This window comes from Rhinatrema bivittatum, chromosome 14 (assembly GCF_901001135.1).
Source record: "Rhinatrema bivittatum chromosome 14, aRhiBiv1.1, whole genome shotgun sequence".
NCBI lineage: Eukaryota > Metazoa > Chordata > Amphibia > Gymnophiona > Rhinatrematidae > Rhinatrema > Rhinatrema bivittatum.
This window is the reverse complement of record NC_042628.1, coordinates 17,915,642-17,934,710: the sequence shown is the minus strand read 5'-3', so window position 1 is coordinate 17,934,710 and position 19,069 is coordinate 17,915,642. Positions and strand designations below refer to the sequence as shown.

Below are 19,069 nucleotides of genomic sequence, written 5' to 3'. Positions count from 1 at the left end.
CAACGCTTTTAAAATCAACCTCTAAATGTGGACATAACAAAAGTTTTTTTGCATTTATAAGTCTACATTACATTTTATGTGCTTTAATGCATGTTATTTTTCACTGTGCTAATAAATAATGAGCTACATATCTTTACAAAACAAGAGTTACCTTGTGGAGATTTAAAAATTACAAGAGTGTCCTTTTAAATAATGATATTGTGAAGTTCTACTGGAATTCCATCCCTGAAAAGGCAGATATCTTTTCATAAAGAATTAATAAAAACCTTAAAACATTCCTATTCTCAAAAGTCTTTAAATCATTTGCTGCTACTTAATATTGTTATCTAAGTATTCACTTAGGGGCGGATTTTCAGAGCCCTGCTCGCCGGTGAGCCTATTTTACATAGGCCTACCGGCGCGCGCAGAGCCCCAGGACTTGCGTAAGTCCCGGGGTTCTCCGAGGGGGGCGTGTCGGGGGCGGCCCCGGTCGTCGCGGCGTTTCGGGGGCGTGTCGGCAGCGTTTTGGGGGCGGGTACGGGGGCGTGGCTACTGCCCGGGGCGGTCCGGGGGCGTGGCCGCGCCCTCCGTACCCGCCCCCAGGTCGCGGCCCAGCGCGCAACAGGCCCGCTGGCGCGCAGGGATTTACTTCTCCCTCCGGGAGGCGTAAATCCCCGGAGAAAGGGAAGGGGGGGTGTAGACAGGGCCGGGCGGGTGGGTTAGGTAGAGGAAGGGAGGGGATGGTGAGGGGAGGGCGTTAGAGGATTCCCTCCAAGGCCGCTCCGATTTCGGAGCGGCCTTGGAGGGTACGGGGGTAGGCTGCGCGGCTCGGCGTGCGCCGGCTATACAAAATCAATAGCCTTGCGCACGCCGATCCAGGTTTTTAGCAGATACGCGCGGCTCCGCGCGTATCTACTAAAATCCAGCGTACTTTTGCTTGAGTCTGATGCGCAAGCAAAAGTAGGCTAAATCGCGCTGTTTAAAAATGTACCCCTTAGCGCTTATGTAGCACTAACCCATATCCATACTGAGAACTCTCGGATCTCCTGGCATGATGTTTGTATATGTTTATGTTAATATTATTTTGCTGCCTATAAGTCTTATGTTTTTCTTTTTATGTCATTTTTAATTATGTATGTTATTTTAACCTGTAAACCATTTTGACCAACGTACGCTGTAAAAGCGGGTTATAAGCATTTATAAATAAATAAATAAATGTGACTGAATTTTAACAGCTCTATCAATTTAATTTACACTTAAAACATAATCAGGCTAATTTTTAAAAAAGTGCATGTGCACCCATGCTCGCGCTATCAGCTCATGAGCGGAGAGACGCTGGAATTTTAAATCATGCATACACTAGCACGTATGATTTACAATACATCTATTTTGCATAAATAAGTGCTTAAGAGGTTACTTGAGCAAACCTACTTCACATATCTTCCATAGGACTTTGCCGGCTTTAACACGTTTACTGTATGTAAGTGGATTTAAAAACATGCTCAAGCAAGAGGCATTCCCAGTTTTTCCAATTGGTCCACCAGTTTGCCCAGTCTACCTCAAAGTCATCCAGACCCCTCTGGTTCTTCATCCTGCATTCCCTCCAGTTAATCCAGTCCCCTCACCATGTTGTGTAAGCCCAAAAACATGAGGGACCTTGGGGTGATAGTATCTTGTGATCTGAAGGCAGCAAAGCATTGTGACAAGGCAATAGCTAAAGCCAGAAGAATGCGGGGCTGCATAGAGAAAGGAATAATCAGCAGGAAAAAGGAGGTAATAATGCCCTTGTACAGGTCCTTGGTAAGGCCTCAGTTCTGAAACCCGTATCTCAAAAAGGATAGAGACAAGACGGAGGTAGACCATCTGATTGCTGCTGGAGGAATTGTGGGCAGAAGGTCAATGGAGCATGTGTGGTGGTATGTCCTATGATTGCTTTATACTGGGATATGATCAATAGTTTGATTTTGGACATAACGGGTTTTTAAATGTATAAGGCCCCTTTATTCTTCTTGCTATCGGCCTTGGTAGATGGGATGCCGAGGAGGACAAACCGGTTGATTATTCACATCCTGACTGCAGCAAAGTGCAAATTTGCTGCACATTGGAAGGTTATGAATGCACCGGGTAAACTTTCAGTATATAAAAAACTTTTATTCATTTATCGAGTGGAGAAATTGACAGCCTTGAAATAAAATAAGGTAGAGAAATTTCAAGATATTTGGTTGACATTTCAAACTTGGTTGACTGATAGAAGTGAGATTTTTCTATTGAACTGAGGGGGTGCAGCATAGGGGAGGGGGGTGATTCTGTACTGTTGTTATTGTTATAGTATATATGAAAAATTTCTCTCAACCTAGCTTGATGGACTCTCTACCTGGGTAACATCAAGCTAGGTTGAGAGAACATTGCACAAATCTCATCTTTGTGTGAGTTTCCTCACTCCGAAGGTCATCAAATCTTCACAAGAGAGCACGGTTCTGTTCGTACGTCTCACTTTGAATGTCAAAGTGGCCCCTAACCCCTACACTAATACTTAAACCTCACCTCGAGTGACTAGGTAGGCCTCATATAGAGGTATAAATACCTACCTAGTAGGAGGGCATTATGGCTAGTCTCTCTCTCTCTCTCCCTCCCTCTCCCCTGATAGCTAGGGTGGATCTCCAGCAGCTTAAAATGGTCCCCCCAGTGAGCAAAGCGCTAAGTTAGCACACTTTGCGATAAACTTCCTATTACCATAAAACACACCCCTTTTCCTATCGCATGCGATATTTAATGCATTTTGATAAATCCAGGCCTTAGAGAATAACTAGGAAAAACAAATTATTTCTCATATATTATATTATTTTGAATTTGCAATTCTAAAGTATCTGGAGAAACACAGCAACAAAAATGTATTTTACATGATACTAAAGACATGCAACAAGTATATTTGATTTTGTTACACTATTTGGCATGTGAGCTCATAGTAGATTACCCGCCACAATAAGAAAAAAAACATATTTACCTGATCCACTTGGATCAGGTTTTCTTTCTGGTTTAATTCCTTTCATCACACAAATACTCTCCATGACTAATTTGACAGGTCCTGGTGGGTTCTGCATAGATTTCACAAGGGAGATATCTGAAGGGTTCAATGTATCAAGAGCTGAGATCGCAGCCTCCAAAGCTGGCATTGCTTCAGCGAGGTCTCCTTCACATTCATCCTATAAAAAGAAACACTGAGTGAGGCATGCCTGGCACAGATGGTTTCCCAACTCATGGCTAATGTCAAAAGATCTGTATATAGAAACAAAAGTTTAAGCTGACATTATTTATCCAATGGAACCCTAACAGAACTCTAGAGAATGAAGAAGTGCTGATAGCATGGGCTATTCCCATACCAATCGATATAAAGTTTCATGTCAGAAAACCAGATATGGTGGGTAAAGGAGAAAAACAAAAGAATGGCATTGCTAATAGAAATATCATTACAAAGTGACTATTCAGTACTAGATCTGGACAGACAAAAGATCATTAAGTACCAAGAGATGCAATTAGAGGCCAGGAAAAAGTGGCAGAAAGATACAAAAATAGTTTCAAGTGTTTGATGCCAGCAGCCTACTATTACTGCTACTTAACATTGCTATAGTGCTAATCAACATATGCAGCACTGTACAAACAACACATAAAAGACAATCCCTGCTCAATATATCTTACAATCTAATCAAGATAAAGAAAAAAGGCAAGAGACTTGAGGAATTTCATATAATAAGACAATGGTTAAAACAATCAGGTCTAAGATTTAAAAGCAGTCTCAAAAAGGTGGGTCTTTACATGGGATTGAAACACGGCGAGAGAAGGAGCATGTCACACGAGTTCAGGAAGACTATTCCAAGCACATAGTGCAGCCAGGTGGAAAGCACAGAATCGGGAATTGATGGTAGAAGAGAAGGGCACAGATAGGAGTGGCTTGTCCAATGAGCAGAATGCACGAGGAGGGGTGTAGAGAGAGTTAAGAGAGGAGAGGTAATGAGGAGCTACAGACCGAAGTCACTTGTAGGTGAATAAGAGGGAATGGATAGGGAGCCAATTGCAGTGACTTCAGAAAAGGGGTTATATGGATGTAGTGACTATGGCGAAAGATACAGTAAGTCGTGCAGCTGAATTTAGGATAGATGGTATTGGAGAGATAGCTCACTCAGAGACCTGTGAGGAGCAGGTTGCAATAGTCTAAGCGGGAGATGATGAGAGAGTGGATAAGAGTTCTAGTAGTGTGTTTCTGAAAGGAAAGATGTATTTTGGTGATATTACAGAGAAAGTTTTCAACTGCACCACAGATTAAAAAGAACTTCCAAGCACACTTCTACAAAAGAACATAAGTGCCATGCTGGGTCAGACCAATGGTCCATTGAGCCCAGTATTCTTTCTCTGACCATGGCCAATTCAGGTCACTTGGAAGTACCTGGTAGATTCTAATAGGGAGATCCATTCTACCCAATCTCCAAATTTACCAGACTAATAATTGTTAATGAATCTGTCCTTCAGAAACCTGTCTAAGCCTCTTTTAAACCCAGTTATACTATTAACCTTGATCACATATGTCAGCAACAAATTCCATAGCTTAATCGTACTTTGAAAATATACTTCCTTAAATTTGTTTTAAATCTGCTATCAATTAATTTCATATAGTTTCCCTTTGTCCTAGTTCTAACTGAAAGGGTAAATAATTATTTTTTAGTAAGTTGTTCCACATCACTCTTGATTTTATAAAACTATATCAGAAGGGTAGGTAACTCTGGGCCTGGAGTGCCTTAAACAGGACTGGTTTTCAGGGTATAGAAAGAGAGAAACACGACAGCAATGAAAGACCATACAGCCTATCTAGTTTGCCAACAGCTCAGTGTTCCAAGCCCTACCATTCCCTTAGAGATGCCTTGTATTTGTCCCATGCTTTCTAGAATTCAGACATTGTCCTTATCCCCACCATCTTATTCAGATACTGTCCTGATCACCACCTTATCTACTAGGAGGCTGCTCCTTGCATTCATCATCCTTTCTGTAAAGAAATGTTTCCTTAGATTAATCCTGTGTCTACCCTCTTTCACCCTCATCCCATGACCCCTCATTCCAGAGTCTCCTTTTTGTTGAAAGAGACTCACCTCCTCTGCATTGATACTTTTGAGGTATTTAAATGTCTCTATAATATCTCCCCTATCTCTCTTTTCCTCTAGGTATGCACATTTAGATCTTTAAGTCACCAAGTATCAATACACAGAAGGTGGACTTCTTTAAATAGAAAAGAGGCACTAGAACGAAGGGTCATGGGATGAGGGGAAAGGAGGAAGACTCAGGAGTAATCTAAGGCAATATTTATTTACAGAAAGGTTGAGAATGCATGGAACAACCTCCTAGTGGAGATGGTAAAAACAAGTACAGTTTCTGAATTCAGGAAAGCATAGGATAAGTGCAGGGGATCTGTAAAGAAGTGGAAGTGGTAGGGATTGTACAACTGAACAGTTGATGTGGATGGGGAGTCTAGATAAGCCAGATGGTGTTTTTATGCTGTCATTAGAGAAAGTGATTGTCAAAGAGACAATCAGTGACAGAGGAAGATTCACTTTCAGGAGCCCGGTGCTCAACTCTAGACAATCCATTGCACCACTATTCCTTAGGAAGATCATAATTTTCACCTTAATAGCCTGTGATGCAGCTGCAGCCTCGTTAGCCTCCTTTTCATCTGCAGACACCAACTCCTTTTTAGCATCAACATCAATTGTCTCCTTTTCTATTTTGATCATCATTTTCTCTGTCTGTGCAGATGTTTCAATTAATTCAGGCTGAAGAGCAGTCAGTTCCATTTGCATTACTGAAACCTAACAAAGAAGGAGTAGGGGAATCAGAAAAGAATTATTCTATCACAGTTTATTCCCATATTTGTTACCATAAGACTATGGAGGTAAACCTCTAAAATGGAATCTGTGACAATACAGTCTAAGTTCAGTAACTCATCAAGTCATAATATAAAGCAAGGTCAATAATATCAATTTAGACATTTAAGAGAAACATTGTTTTTGTTTTACAAATTAGTCTATTTTTGTTTTATTCATGGACCTCTGAAACAAATGGAGGGGTCCCAAAAATGTAAATGAAACTTTTCATCTCATTAATTTATGTTTCCCATCCAAGTCTATGGCTGTGTACTGCTGAACAAAAAACAGCTGGTAACAAGAGCATCCAACTCTTTTCTGTGTGACAACAGTGCCTTGTCAGAGCTGAGGAAGGAGAAGTTGGCAAGGAGATCAGAGTGAGAACAAATCACAGTGCAGTATCTTTTTAACTAGTCTATAGCTACTATTTGGATCAAATGATGCTGATATATTCCCACTATAAACTCTAAGTAAGTGCAAGAAGTTCCGTATTTCCTTTCTAGCAGTTGTTAGTGAAGGATCTCTTGTGAGAAATTCAAAGTTCCAAAAATAGCTATAAAAAGTTTGGATTTGGCACTGGTAAAGGGCTGTTTCCAATCTTCTCTGCTCGGTGGTCTCACTTAATGGGCCAAGAAGAGAGAGGCAGTGGAACTGCTGCTTTTTCTCTTTGAGGAGGGTTAGGATAGGGATATGGAAATTGTAGCAGTAGTTATTTCTTTTTCTCTGTCTGTCTGAATGTCTGAGATAGGACAGCAGTGAGGTTTATTTAGCAAACTGAGCGCCAGATTCATTAATTCTTTTCTCCCATTTGTGTCTATGGGAAAAACCCTTAGTGAATCAGGTATCGAGAGACTAAAGAGAAAAACAGTCTTACTAGGCTGTCAATCTAACTTCTTGGTTCTGTTTAACTAATAGTTTTTAATGTGTGGAAGGAGTCAGTTAATTCTGAATGCACACTGCACACACACATATACTGTATATGTTTGTGTGACAGACAGTTCTCCATACAGTAGAGTGGTACTGTGCGTGGGGATACACAGTACTGATACATACATTTCTTGTGATATCCAAATCTTCAGTTGGCAGTGCACTTCAAATTCCATCATGTTATTGAGAGGAAAAGGGAGAAGAGGGATTGGCAGTCTTAGCAGGTGTAGAGGATGTGCCTTAGAGCCAGCCTAGCCTAGAAGCAGAGATATAAAGGCAGTACTGCCCCTAAATTGAAAAGAGATAGTTTTAGCCAAAGAATGGCCGGAGAGAAAGGCAGATCAATGCAGAAGTAACTGAAATTTGGAAAGTATGTGCTACCACCACCTATTCCTTTCCCTCTTGTTTTGCAGCAGAGGGACTAGGTGAGAGAGCTATCCAAGGCTGGCATTAACAGGGCAGGGGCAGCAAAAGTACAATGCCCCAAATCAGCAGCACACTCCTCTGTGATTACTGCATCTCAGGCAGTGAAGGCAATATTTTCACCAACTGATTCTGAGGAAGAATCTTGTCTGGGATTCTCTGAATCAGAACTTTATGAGCTAGTAGCTGAAGAACATTTGGGTGGATTAATCAGTAGCGTCTTAGCCTCCAATGCAGTGATAGGGGAGATGGATGATACTGACAGTTTACTCTTTCAAAATGTACAAAGACTACCACCCAGGAAAAAGATCTAGGCATCATAGTGGATAATACTTTAAAATCGTCGGTTCAGTGTGCTGCGGCAGTCAAAAAAGCAAACAGAATGTTAGGAATTATTAGGAAGGGAATGGTTAATAAAACAGAAAATGTCATAATGCCTCTATATCGCTCCATGGTGAGACCGCACCTTGAATACTGTGTACAGTTCTGGTCGCCGCATCTCAAAAAAGATATAGTTGCGATGGAGAAGGTACAGAGAAGGGCAACCAAAATAATAAAGGGGATGGAACAGCTCCCCTATGAGGAAAGGCTGAAGAGGTTAGGGCTGTTCAGCTTGGAGAAGAGACGGCTGAGGGGGGATATGATAAAGGTCTTTAAGATCATGAGAGGTCTTGAACGAGTTGATGTGACTCGGTTATTTACACTTTCAAATAATAGAAGGACTAGGGACAGTGGGGAGGGGGAGAGGAATTGGATTCAGATGACAACCAACACAGGCCTTGACTTTTACGGTCTGAATTTTCAAGATGGCTTATCACCCAATAAAGGAGAAACATGGGGATAACCTATACAGTGTGGCAGTTACTACCATAAGATTCTTGCTTGGCAGACTGGATGAACCATTTGGTCCTTTTCTGCCATCATTACTTTGTTACTAAATAGGATTAGTTTTATGAGTTACAATTTTGTTGTTATGTACCAATACTTAACTATGTATCTCTCATTGTCGTGAAATAAACGTACCTGTGAAGATGCAAAGTCAAGTTTCTGCAGACCCACAAGATAGCGATTTCTCATCATATCAACTTCTTGCCTTTTGCTACTTAATAGAGTCTTAAAGGTGAGAATCAGTTCAAGGTAAGATGTTGGTGTTACATAGTTGTGCCTTCGTAATATGTTATAATAACTGCCAGACAGCTCTTTGACGCTTTCTTGAAAATATTTGCACATTGACACAACCCTAAGGAAAATCATTATTATGAATTTGCAACTTAAATCTTCCTTCATATTAGTTCTATTTTTATTTCTCCAGAGCAAACACATTTTCTGAGAGCAATATACTTGTTATTTATGAAGAAGTGAATATTTATTTCAAATATCAAGATCTTAGAAGTACTATTAAGGTCAGTATTCAGCAATCTAATGAACGAAAACATAGCCGGATAAAGTTATTCAGCTACATTTAAGACAGCATTTTTCCCAGCCAGACTTACTCAGTTAAGTTTATTATCACTAGCTGGCTAAATTTTACCATGCCCCAGGAATAGCCTGTCTCATTTTATCCAGATAAATTTTATCTTGGTGCTAACTTAGCAAGGTTAAATTCTGCTGGTAGGATAGGTGGGAATTTCAGATCTGAAAAATTAACCGAACAAACCCTTTTCAGTATCGACATAATTGCATAATGCAGAGAAGGAGAACCAGGTTTAGGACTCTTGTCAAGACCACTGAAGTTCAGGCAAATTGGATAAATTATACATTTAAGATCCAGGGAGGAGATAAGTAATTAATTCTAAGAAGAATATCTAACTATGACATATGAAAATTTACCATTCCAATAATCTCCAGTTTTGGTCACAAATTTAAAGACCATTTTCTGAAAGAAAGGCAAGATTCAATATTTGTTATTGTTTTTTTACTGCCCAACAACTTCTGCTGCTCAGTACTTGGCTTCTGGTTCAGCAGTACTTTCAGGCCACTGTGAACTTTCTTTTGAAAGTTACTGGGATTTTTTTCCCAGTCTGCTGAGAGACACAGACTGCAGTTCCCCTTCAGAACCCAATACAAGCTACGCTCCCTCTCAGTGTTCCTGGCCCTAGACAGCTCAAGGCAGCAAGAGCAAGGTTTGAAATTGATCCACGATAGCAAATAGCACTGCCACTGGGCCATCAGGTCGGCCCTTCTTTATGTAAAGCAAACAACCTGTCAATCAAAATGAATACATATACTTTCAAAAAGTAACAGGAAAATAGGAAATTCTGTTAAGCAAAAATGTACCTGAAACAGAAATAAAACTTTATCTAATTATCTAATTGTTCAAATTATTAAAAATGTTGAGTCTCCATGGTCTTAAAGTTAGAGATAGATGTCATAAATGACAGTTGATTTGGGGCAAAATTAATTAATTTTTGGCTTCAATTCTTATCTGACATTTACATGTATATAGTAAAAAAAATTAATCATTAATGTCTAATACCTATTGCTGCATTGCTCTAAATCTGCCATAGCAATCTTGCGTCATCAAAGGATAGCAGGACATTATGGCCCTTATGTACATTATGACATTGATTTGTTAATCAAAGTATCAAATCATTATTAAGTATTAGCATAAAAAATATAAGCATGCATATTTGACTGCAATACATATCCCCAATACAGTGAAGCTTAATTGATGTCTTCTGTCAGTAATAATCTTTAATTTGAATTAAGGTTATTTATTTCAGATGGAAAATACAGTTACAATATTAAATTCAATATCTTAACTGTATTAAAACAAAAGAAGAGAAGACTTAACTGTTTTCGAATATCATCATCCAATTCTACATCTTCCAGAAATTTGTTTGCAACCATTTCTAGAGCATCTTTAGGCCAGGCCTGGAACCAATCAATGGTGCAACAATTGATCAGTGATGGAAACATACGCAATCGATTACGGAATGCATCACCAATAGGACTCATAGCTTAAAACAAAACAAAACAATGTTAATTCATTTCACAGTATCATCATATTAAATGTAATACAATTATTCTTTTATTCTCACCCAAGACGATATGCAAATTTGCCTTCATCCTTTCAATAAAGAAATTGTACATTGCCAGTGGAGTAGGTTCAATCTTTTTGCTTTCTGCCCTTGCTACTGTTTGCATTTTTTCCACTATCTCAGCCTTCTCGTCCGCTGGAAAGATGTTGGGCACGTCTCCTGTATTCAGAAGCATATTAATATCTTCAACAAATGACTCATCCTTGATTTGGTTGTCAGAGAACAGGAAGACTGTGCCCTTGCCAGCCATTCCTGCCTGGAGCATGACTCGTTTCACATCCTCTCGCCAGTCATTGGCCATGTAGTTCTTTGTGATTTCAATCTGAAAGAGCTCAAACGAGTTCATGAAGGTGGCCAGCTTGGTAGCACTTTGTCGGCCACTTCCACCGATGCCCACCAGCAGCAAATGACCATTGTCCTGTTTTAAGACTCTGCATATTCTGGATATATGTTCTATGGCAAACTTGAACATAACCAAGGATAGTGGTGCCTTGCTGATATTATTATGTTCTTCAAGGTAAAATTCCATTACTGATGTAAGTTGCTTTAAGTCTGTTACTTCATCATAAATTTTGATTTCACTTTCTGGTTTGAAGTAGTCTCCAAAAAAAAGACTGCGGATATTATCATCAATGACTTTTCCAGTAGGTGCCAAGTGACTTAATACCTAAGAAAATATCAATTGTTGATATATAAATTTAAATCTTCAAATGAAAAAAATAAAAGTTTTAAATAATTTCCAGGACAAAATAACCACAATTTAACAACCAGCACTGTAAAGATATAACCTTTATAAAATGTTGTCACTTAAGGTCCTAGCAGTACCCCTAACAACTCAATAATCCCCACCCCCTCAGCAGTACCCCTAACACCCACTTATAGTCAACCCTGGGGATACTTGGAGGGTCCTGCCAAACACCCACCTGCACTTGCGCACATGCCCCAACACTGGCAGCCTCTCGTCCACCAGCTGGGTTCCCTCTTGCCTCTGAACAAGTACCCTGCTCATAAGCTGTTCCCTTGTGCTTTCTAAAGACACTAATACTCTCAACAAGGCCCAAGGCTCACACAGTTCCTAGACTAAATAAATACACACCAAATGCTGGGATTAGCAATCAGACACAGAGACAAGGTAGGGTTGGGGGGATAAGTGTCACAGAGGGATCAAATGAGCCTAGATGGAGCCTAAACATTCTGGCTATGATTAGATTGAGTGACTAGTTTGTTTGAGATGAAAGCTGATAAAATGAACTTGAAACTGGGTTAGTTTGGGAAAGATGAGGGGATAGAAATATATATAAATGGGTTTGTATCAGTGGCATAGCCAGAACAGTATATTTAAGGAATCCAAAGTTAACATGTGTGAATATTATAGCCAGCCCCCTGCCCCCACTTCCATCTCTGCTCCTGCTCTTACCCCATGTGCTGCGGGTTTTCACAGAATAGGGGCAGGTAAGTAGCAGTGCTCGAAGTTCTATGACTCCATCTGCTGGTAGGAATGCACAACCCATGGTCTGGACTGATCTGGGTATGTTCAGGAATATATATTGCAGAAATCTGTTGTAGATTTCTTTCTGCCCAGGGCAACAGGTGGTTTCTCTCTTTGGATATTCCTGACTTCACATTCCCACTATTTGTTTACATATGCTACTGCTGTTGCATTGTCACAAATAATTCTCACAGCTTTTCCCTTAAATACTAGGAGAAAGTGATATATTGCTAACCTTATTGGCTCCTTTCTGGGACCATAATTCTTGTTTTATTTGTTTTTGACAATGTGCTCCCCTTCCTGTTAAACTCACATCTGTGATTACTAATGTCCAAGATGATGGTTCTAGACTTACACCTTTTTTCAGGTTCCTTGTTTTTGACACCAAGCCAGGCTTCACTTCATTGAATCAGGGAGGGAGAGACGACACTCATAATTTTGAGTTTGTGATGGCCAATGAGCTAGGAGGGGACTTTGTACAGATCTCATATGTGCTCTGGACCATGGTACTAGGTCTATTGTTGCTGTCATTGTTCCATTCCTTTGGTGCCATTTGTGATGAGAATTTTTTTTATTTGTTCATTAAATTTTATCAGGCGCTTCACCCAAATATTCTAGAGATCGGGTTGGGTAAAGACTGCTGTCCTGAGGAAGTGCACACCGGCCAATTACTTCTGCTCCTGAGAAGCAGCAAGTAATAAAACAGAAAAAAACAGGCAAAGTAGGTGAGTTTTAGGGAGTGGGGAGGACAGGGGAAGGGGAAGGAAAGTTAGGCGTGGAGTTTGCATAAATTCACCCCCACTTGCTCGCACATGGATTATAAAATCCGGCGCACATGTGGACGCGGCCACCCGATTTTATAACAAGCGTCTGCCAGCGCGCGCATGTTATAAAATTGGTGCGTCCATGTGCACACACTGGGAACCGCCCGCGCGCATGTTATAAAATCTACCCCATAGCTTTCAGCAGAAGTTTGTTTAGTGTAGTTTGCACTGCTGGTTTTTGTTGTTGGAACCTAAAATGGTGAGATCATAAAAATCTTTGATATCGGTGTAGCTGGTTCTAGTGCATAACCATGTGGGTCCAGTCTTGGTAAAATAGCTGAAGAGATCGGCCTATTGGCTGTACAAGTGGGTTCTGGAAAGACCCAAGGGGCATAGCCCCCGACTGAAAACCTGGCACTACAACGATCAGACTAGATATGTAGTAAGGTACGGGAAAGGATATAAAATAGGGGTCAAATCCTTGGGTGGTTATGAAGGAAAGTCCCTGGCACCAGGATCCCAACTCTACTTCCAGTTCAGCTGGAAGCCCAAAAGAAGCAGGAGGAAATTGCCAGTCAAACATGGGCAATTTTTGACTGGCAACTGTAGAAGATCAATTTACTCGGAAGTCTAATAACATAAGAAAATGCCATACTGGGTCAGACCAAGGGTCCATCAAGCCCAGCATCTTGTTTCCAACAGTGGCCAATCCAGGCCATAAGAACCTGGCAAGTACCCAAAATCCAAGTCTATCCCATGTTACCATTGCTAATGGCAGTGGCTATTCTCTAAGTGAACTTAATAGCAGGTAATGGACTTCCCCTCCAAGAACTTATCCAATCCTTTTTTAAACACAGCTATAATAACTGCACTAATCACATCCTCTGGCAACAAATTCCAGAGTTTAATTGTGCGCTGAGTAAAAAAGAACTTTCTCCGATTAGTTTTAAATGTGCCCCATGCTAACTTCATGGAGTGCCCCCTAGTCTTTCTATTATCCGAAAGAGTAAATAACCGATTCACATCTACCCGTTCTAGACCTCTCATTTTAAACATCTCTATCATATCCCCCCTCAGCCGTCTCTTCTCCATGCTGAAAAGTCCTAACCTCTTTAGTCTTTCCTACAAAGAAAATAAAGCCCCAAAAGAGAACCTAGAATCTTTTGACCTCTGTAAATAAAGATAACCATCCAGGGGTTGTCATGGAAAAACTGTGATAACTTTGTATTAGTTCCTGATTTTCTAATGGTCTTTAACAATTGTGAATAAAGTAATTCAACATACCTTATCAATGCTCTGTTTGAAGCAATTAGATATTGTTTCTTTCACCATCTGAAAGAAGATTTGTCTATCCTCCTCATCAATTAAACGATCGTAGAAGACCCGATACACTTCATGAATCCAAAGTCTGATCAGCTTCTCTGTATCCTAAAAGAGGCGAGAGCTGCCTTGTAAATTAGATGGTTAAAACAGGAGATTAAAATAATTTTGTAAAAATGAAAAGTATAACAGGAAACAGACTTGTGAGAGTGGTCGGTAAGTAAAATGATACAACTTCTTTCTACTACTGAGTTGCTCATTTAAAAGGTCAGCAGCATATCTTTACAAAGGTCCTGCTGTGGAATTATTTAATGCAGTAAAGTCATCTAATTTTCTGGTTTCATTCTTTCCAAATTTTCAGGTCAAAAATCGAGTGAAAATTATTACAAACTCAGTAGATGGGAGGGGACGTTTGTAAACAAAGCTTCTAGTTTAGGGTTTCCTAAACCTATCCTGGTGACCCCACAGCCAGTCAAGTCTTTGTCCACCATGAAAACGCATCCAAATAATTTTGCATATACCGCACTCCAGTATATGCAAATGTATTAGGGATAACCTACAAAGTTGACTAACTGTGGGAGTCACCAGGACAGGTTTGGGAAGCCCTGAAGGCTTCCCAAACCTGTCCTGGTGATCCCACAATCAGTCATGGTTTCAAGATGTCCACAGTGAATATGCACAAGATACATCTGAATACACTGAAGACACATTATGGGCCGGATTTTAAATACCCTGCGTGCGTAAATCCAGCCGGATTTATGCTCGCAGGGCCCTCGCGTGCCGGCGGCCTATTTTGCATAGGCCGCCGGCACGCGCACAGCCCCGGGACGCGCATAAGTCCCGGGGCTTCGTAAAAGGGGCGGGGAGGGGGCGTGTCCGGGGCGGGACCGGGGTCAGGGGGCGGTTCGGGGCGGGACTGGGGGCATGGCGCCGGCCCGGGAGCATGGTCGAGGCCTCCGGACTAGCCCCCTGGTTGGGTGATGGTGCGCCAGCAGCCCGCTGGCGCGCGCAGATTTACGCCTGCTTTTAGCAGGCGTAAATCTGGCCACAAAGGTGTGGGGGGGGGGGTTAGATAGGGCCGGGGGGTGGGTTAGGGAGGGGAAGGTGGGGGGAGGGCGAAGGAAAGTTCCCTCCTCGGCCGCTCCGATTTCGGAGCGGCCTCGGAGGGAACAGGCAACGTGCGCTGGGCTCGGCGCACGCAGGTTGCACAAATGTGCACCCCCTTGCGCACGCCGACCCCGGATTTTATAAGATACGCGCGTATCTTATAAAATCCAGCGTACTTTTGTTCGCGCCTGGTGCACGAACAAAAGTACGCCCTTGCGCAAATTTATAAAATCTACCCCTAAACGCACATTTATATCATGTGTATCCATTATGGATATTCTGAAATCATGATGGACTATGGGGTACTAGGACAAGTTTTGGCAGCCCTGCTGTAACTCGTCATTCAAAATGATAGGGGAAAAATAAGCTTTGCTACCAAATGTTATAATTAAATCTGCTTGAAAATATATGTTTGAGAATTTATTAGACTATTCTTGATTTAGAAATGTGTGTTTAGGTTATATTATGTATAATCTTCAAACTAGAGGGTCTAACAATCATTGATCTGTCAAGAGACTTTGCATACAAGTCCCCTATAATAATTTTGTAACATCCTGTATAAACTATTATTGATGACAATCACTAGGAAAGCATAACATTGATAAAGTGGTTATCAATTATACATTATAATACCTGCAAATGGGTGTGTGGGCACAGCAGCACACCTCGTACAACACGAGAGAAATCTCGAAGATTAAAGACGTAATGAGACTTTGATGGAGTAGGAAGAAAATTCTCCACAGCAGTTTTGTATATAGTCATTGTGGCTTGTATCATTAGCTTGCTTGATCTAAAACAGTTGCAATTACATTAAAATTAGAATTCATTAAGAATATAAAGTCATTGAAAAACTGTCAGAGATGCACAATAATCCAGTTACCTCAAAAATGAAATATCAAATCCTTTACTGAAGTGCCAATCAGAAATTGAGCAAAAAATCTTTGTTAAGGTTTCATCATCAAATGCATTGATGGAAATAATATTCATGTGGCGAGTAAAACGTCCTGTAATTAACAAGATAGAGTCATTCACATTTTTTAGTTCAAGTTAATTCTGTGATTTTTTTCAATCCATCCAGATTTTGCTGTTAATTAAAATGATTTTTTTTAAAGTTGCTAGCCTCATGGCAATGTCAACATCTTTCTCCACAACTATTCTAAAGCCAATGCTTCATACCTGTAATATCATTTCTTCCTCCACCTGGTGGACCCATTGCTGAAACAATCAGAACATCCACAATATCTAATCTGGAGGTATCTTTCTTGTCATACCAATGACCATGATCAATCCACTGTCTAAGAAGCTCAATAGGTGGCTGAGCTCCATATATCTCCTTTGCTGGCATATTTAGGTCATCTAGAAAAAGAGAAAAACAAAGCATATTTGAAAAAAATATTATAATAATTAAAGTTGAAGTTTTATTTAAGGCAAAAATCCATTCAGGCCCAATTAGAAGACGAATATCTCCAAAATATATTTGTTCTGTTTTTATTTTTGGTTGAAACCCTATGGGATCTTCACTAGCCTAGGACATGTTCCTGCTCAAGAAAAGATGGGGTTGGAGAGCCATGTGGCATTTTCATTCAGCATTTGAAGGAGAAGTATCTTTTGTTGTTCCCCTGTTCTAGTGTGACTGGGCCTTACACATGTAAGATTTGCAATTAAATAATAAATAAATTAAACTAAACCTTTCTGGTCTAAAACCTGGCTAGTATGTGGATCTTAGTGTTTTTGATTGCTTACGAATTTTTAGATTTTATTTCTCAGAAACATCAAAAGGCCCAGACCCCTGTGCACGGAGGCGCACAATAACACTGTGATGGGCGGCCCCCTTTTTCAACATACTGCACCCCCAGACCCCCGGTGTGGTGGGCATCGCCCTCTTTTCATTCTCCCTTGGCGGTGCCTTACTCAATTGGGCGACGCTGCATGACGGCACATGCATGGTCGTTTGTGGGTCCGGGTCGGCCGTGTGCAAGCGGGGAGGGGGAAGGCCGGGTACCCTTTCATGACGCAGCAGACCATTTAAAAGCACGGCGCCGATGCAGATGACCCCTTTCACTCCACTTCCTGCGACAATCTCACCTACCCAGATAAGGTTATTAGGGGTGCGAGTGGTGAACTGGTGGGGGTATTGGTGTGGGTATTAGGTAGGTGAATTTTGTTAAAGTAAAAAAAAAAAAAAAAAAAGCAACTAATTTAATCTTTATGGCTACTGTATGTCACAGCTGGGGTTAATGGGGGGGGGAGGGGCATCCCTTTGGACTGGGGACAGGACCCTATCTGTGAATCAGCGCAATGTTGATAAGTGATACATAAATAAATAAACACATTTTGGGACAGTAGTTTGGCTCCCTTGCTTGGAAATGCGGCGGGGAGCCGGATGTGATGCGCTGTCTTGCTTGGCAATGGCAGACAGTGGGTAAACATAGAAACATAGAAAAATAGAAATGACAGCAGAAAAGGACCAAAATGGTCCATCCAGTCTGCCCAGCAAGCTTCCCATACTAGTATCCACTGCACTGTGCAGGTTAAGGGTAGTAACTGCCACTCTGTGCAGTTATCCCCAAGCCTTATGATAACCCATAAAAAGTTACTGCTAGCAACATTTTTACTGGATGAGGAGCCTTCCTGAAAATTCAGACAGTGCTGCTTAACGTGCTTTGCTAATGGACTTGGCTGTAGAAGAAATCCTGTATTTTTTTCCCTCATGTCTGCACATCAGTTCCCCAGATCATAAAAGCTGGGACCTTCGTTGGTTGCTGTCTGAATCCAATTCCCCTTTTCCCGCTGCCATTGAAGAAGAGAGCGATGGTGGAGTTGCATCAACAGTATCAAGGCTTTTTGGTTAAAGGTAGTAACTGCCACACCAGCAAGTCACTCCCTTACACTCTTTTCTTCATTTCCATCCTCTAACCTTTAAAGCATTCACAACATTTATCCCATGCCCCTTTGAATTCTTTCACTGGCCGGCCGCCGGCGCGCGATTCCCCGGCCCGGGAGCAGTTTCGGAGGCCTTGGCCACGCCCCCGAAACGCCCCCAGGCCAGAACCACGCCAGCGGCCCCGCCCCCGACGGGCGTCCCGGGGCTTGTGTGCGCCGCCGAGCCTATTCAACATAGGCTCGGCACGGGCAGGGGGAGCTTGGGGCAGGTTTTCGGGGGGTATGCGCGTATCTTACGCCCCAAATGTATATTTCCTTACCAACAAAAACAATAGCTTTCTTTCCTATTGGTGGCCCATATACTCCCTTTCTTCTCCGATCTAGTTTTGACATAATGATGTCTTGGGTCTGATTAGCTGATGTTCTTGCTGAAAAGTTGATGACGTTGGGAGTATATGTTTGTTTTGGCATCTGGATGAGAAAGCTGTTGGTAATTGCTGATTTTCCTGTGCCTGTAGGCCCCACAAGTAGCAGAGGGATTTCATGCTCCAAGAAGGTCTTTAAAAAGAAAGTCTGCCTGGCTGTTTCCATTGTTGGAATAATAAGATCAGAGACCTGTCATTCAAGAGAGCACAAAGCACATAGATGTGAATACAGAAAAAATTCTGGGGCACACAAAATTACAAAGCAAATTGTTTCACATTGACAAGACTTTAAACAGTTCACTACATGCAATGCAACAATACAAAATGTGAGTGGGAATTAAACAAGACTAAGAATGTAACAAGCATATGCAAGGGTGAGCAAGACAGTCAATAAAATAGGAATATACTTTTCAATCCAATTAGATATTCCAGTTGTTCAGTATTTTTTATGCTGTCATGGTACAAGACATCCCCTGAAAATACCAACGCAAAAAACTAATAGGGATGTGTAATCATTTAAAATAACAGAGAAAAAATTAATAATATTTCTTGTTTTGTTCCATCTAATTTAATTTAATAAGAAATGCATATTCCACAATATCCATACTAGCACATTCGTTCAATGTGAAATACAATCATTAAAACCAATTAGGTCAATATTCAAAGTGTTGGTCTGGATAACTTTTGAGTTAGTTGATTAATTTGAGGTTTGAATATTTGACCCCCAAATAGGATACATTTTATCCGCCTAGGTCATTAACCAGATAAAATTTATCGGGATAAGTAGGAGGTGTACCGAGGACAT

General features: G+C 41.1%; 1 protein-coding gene across 1 annotated transcript in view; it reads right to left on the bottom strand.

Annotated features, from left to right (window-relative positions):
- DNAH3 (dynein axonemal heavy chain 3) overlaps positions 1-19,069 on the bottom strand; it is a 184,433-nt gene that overhangs the window by 29,738 nt on the left and 135,626 nt on the right. Inside the window, exons 42-51 of the mRNA XM_029576090.1 lie at positions 18,160-18,454; positions 16,133-16,312; positions 15,837-15,960; positions 15,590-15,746; positions 13,814-13,957; positions 10,277-10,943; positions 10,030-10,195; positions 8,259-8,475; positions 5,649-5,831; positions 2,984-3,182 (exon numbers count right to left, since the gene is read on the bottom strand). Of these exons, the coding sequence (XP_029431950.1) occupies positions 2,984-3,182; positions 5,649-5,831; positions 8,259-8,475; positions 10,030-10,195; positions 10,277-10,943; positions 13,814-13,957; positions 15,590-15,746; positions 15,837-15,960; positions 16,133-16,312; positions 18,160-18,454 (2,332 nt within the window). The remainder of the gene's footprint in view (positions 1-2,983; positions 3,183-5,648; positions 5,832-8,258; positions 8,476-10,029; positions 10,196-10,276; positions 10,944-13,813; positions 13,958-15,589; positions 15,747-15,836; positions 15,961-16,132; positions 16,313-18,159; positions 18,455-19,069) is intronic.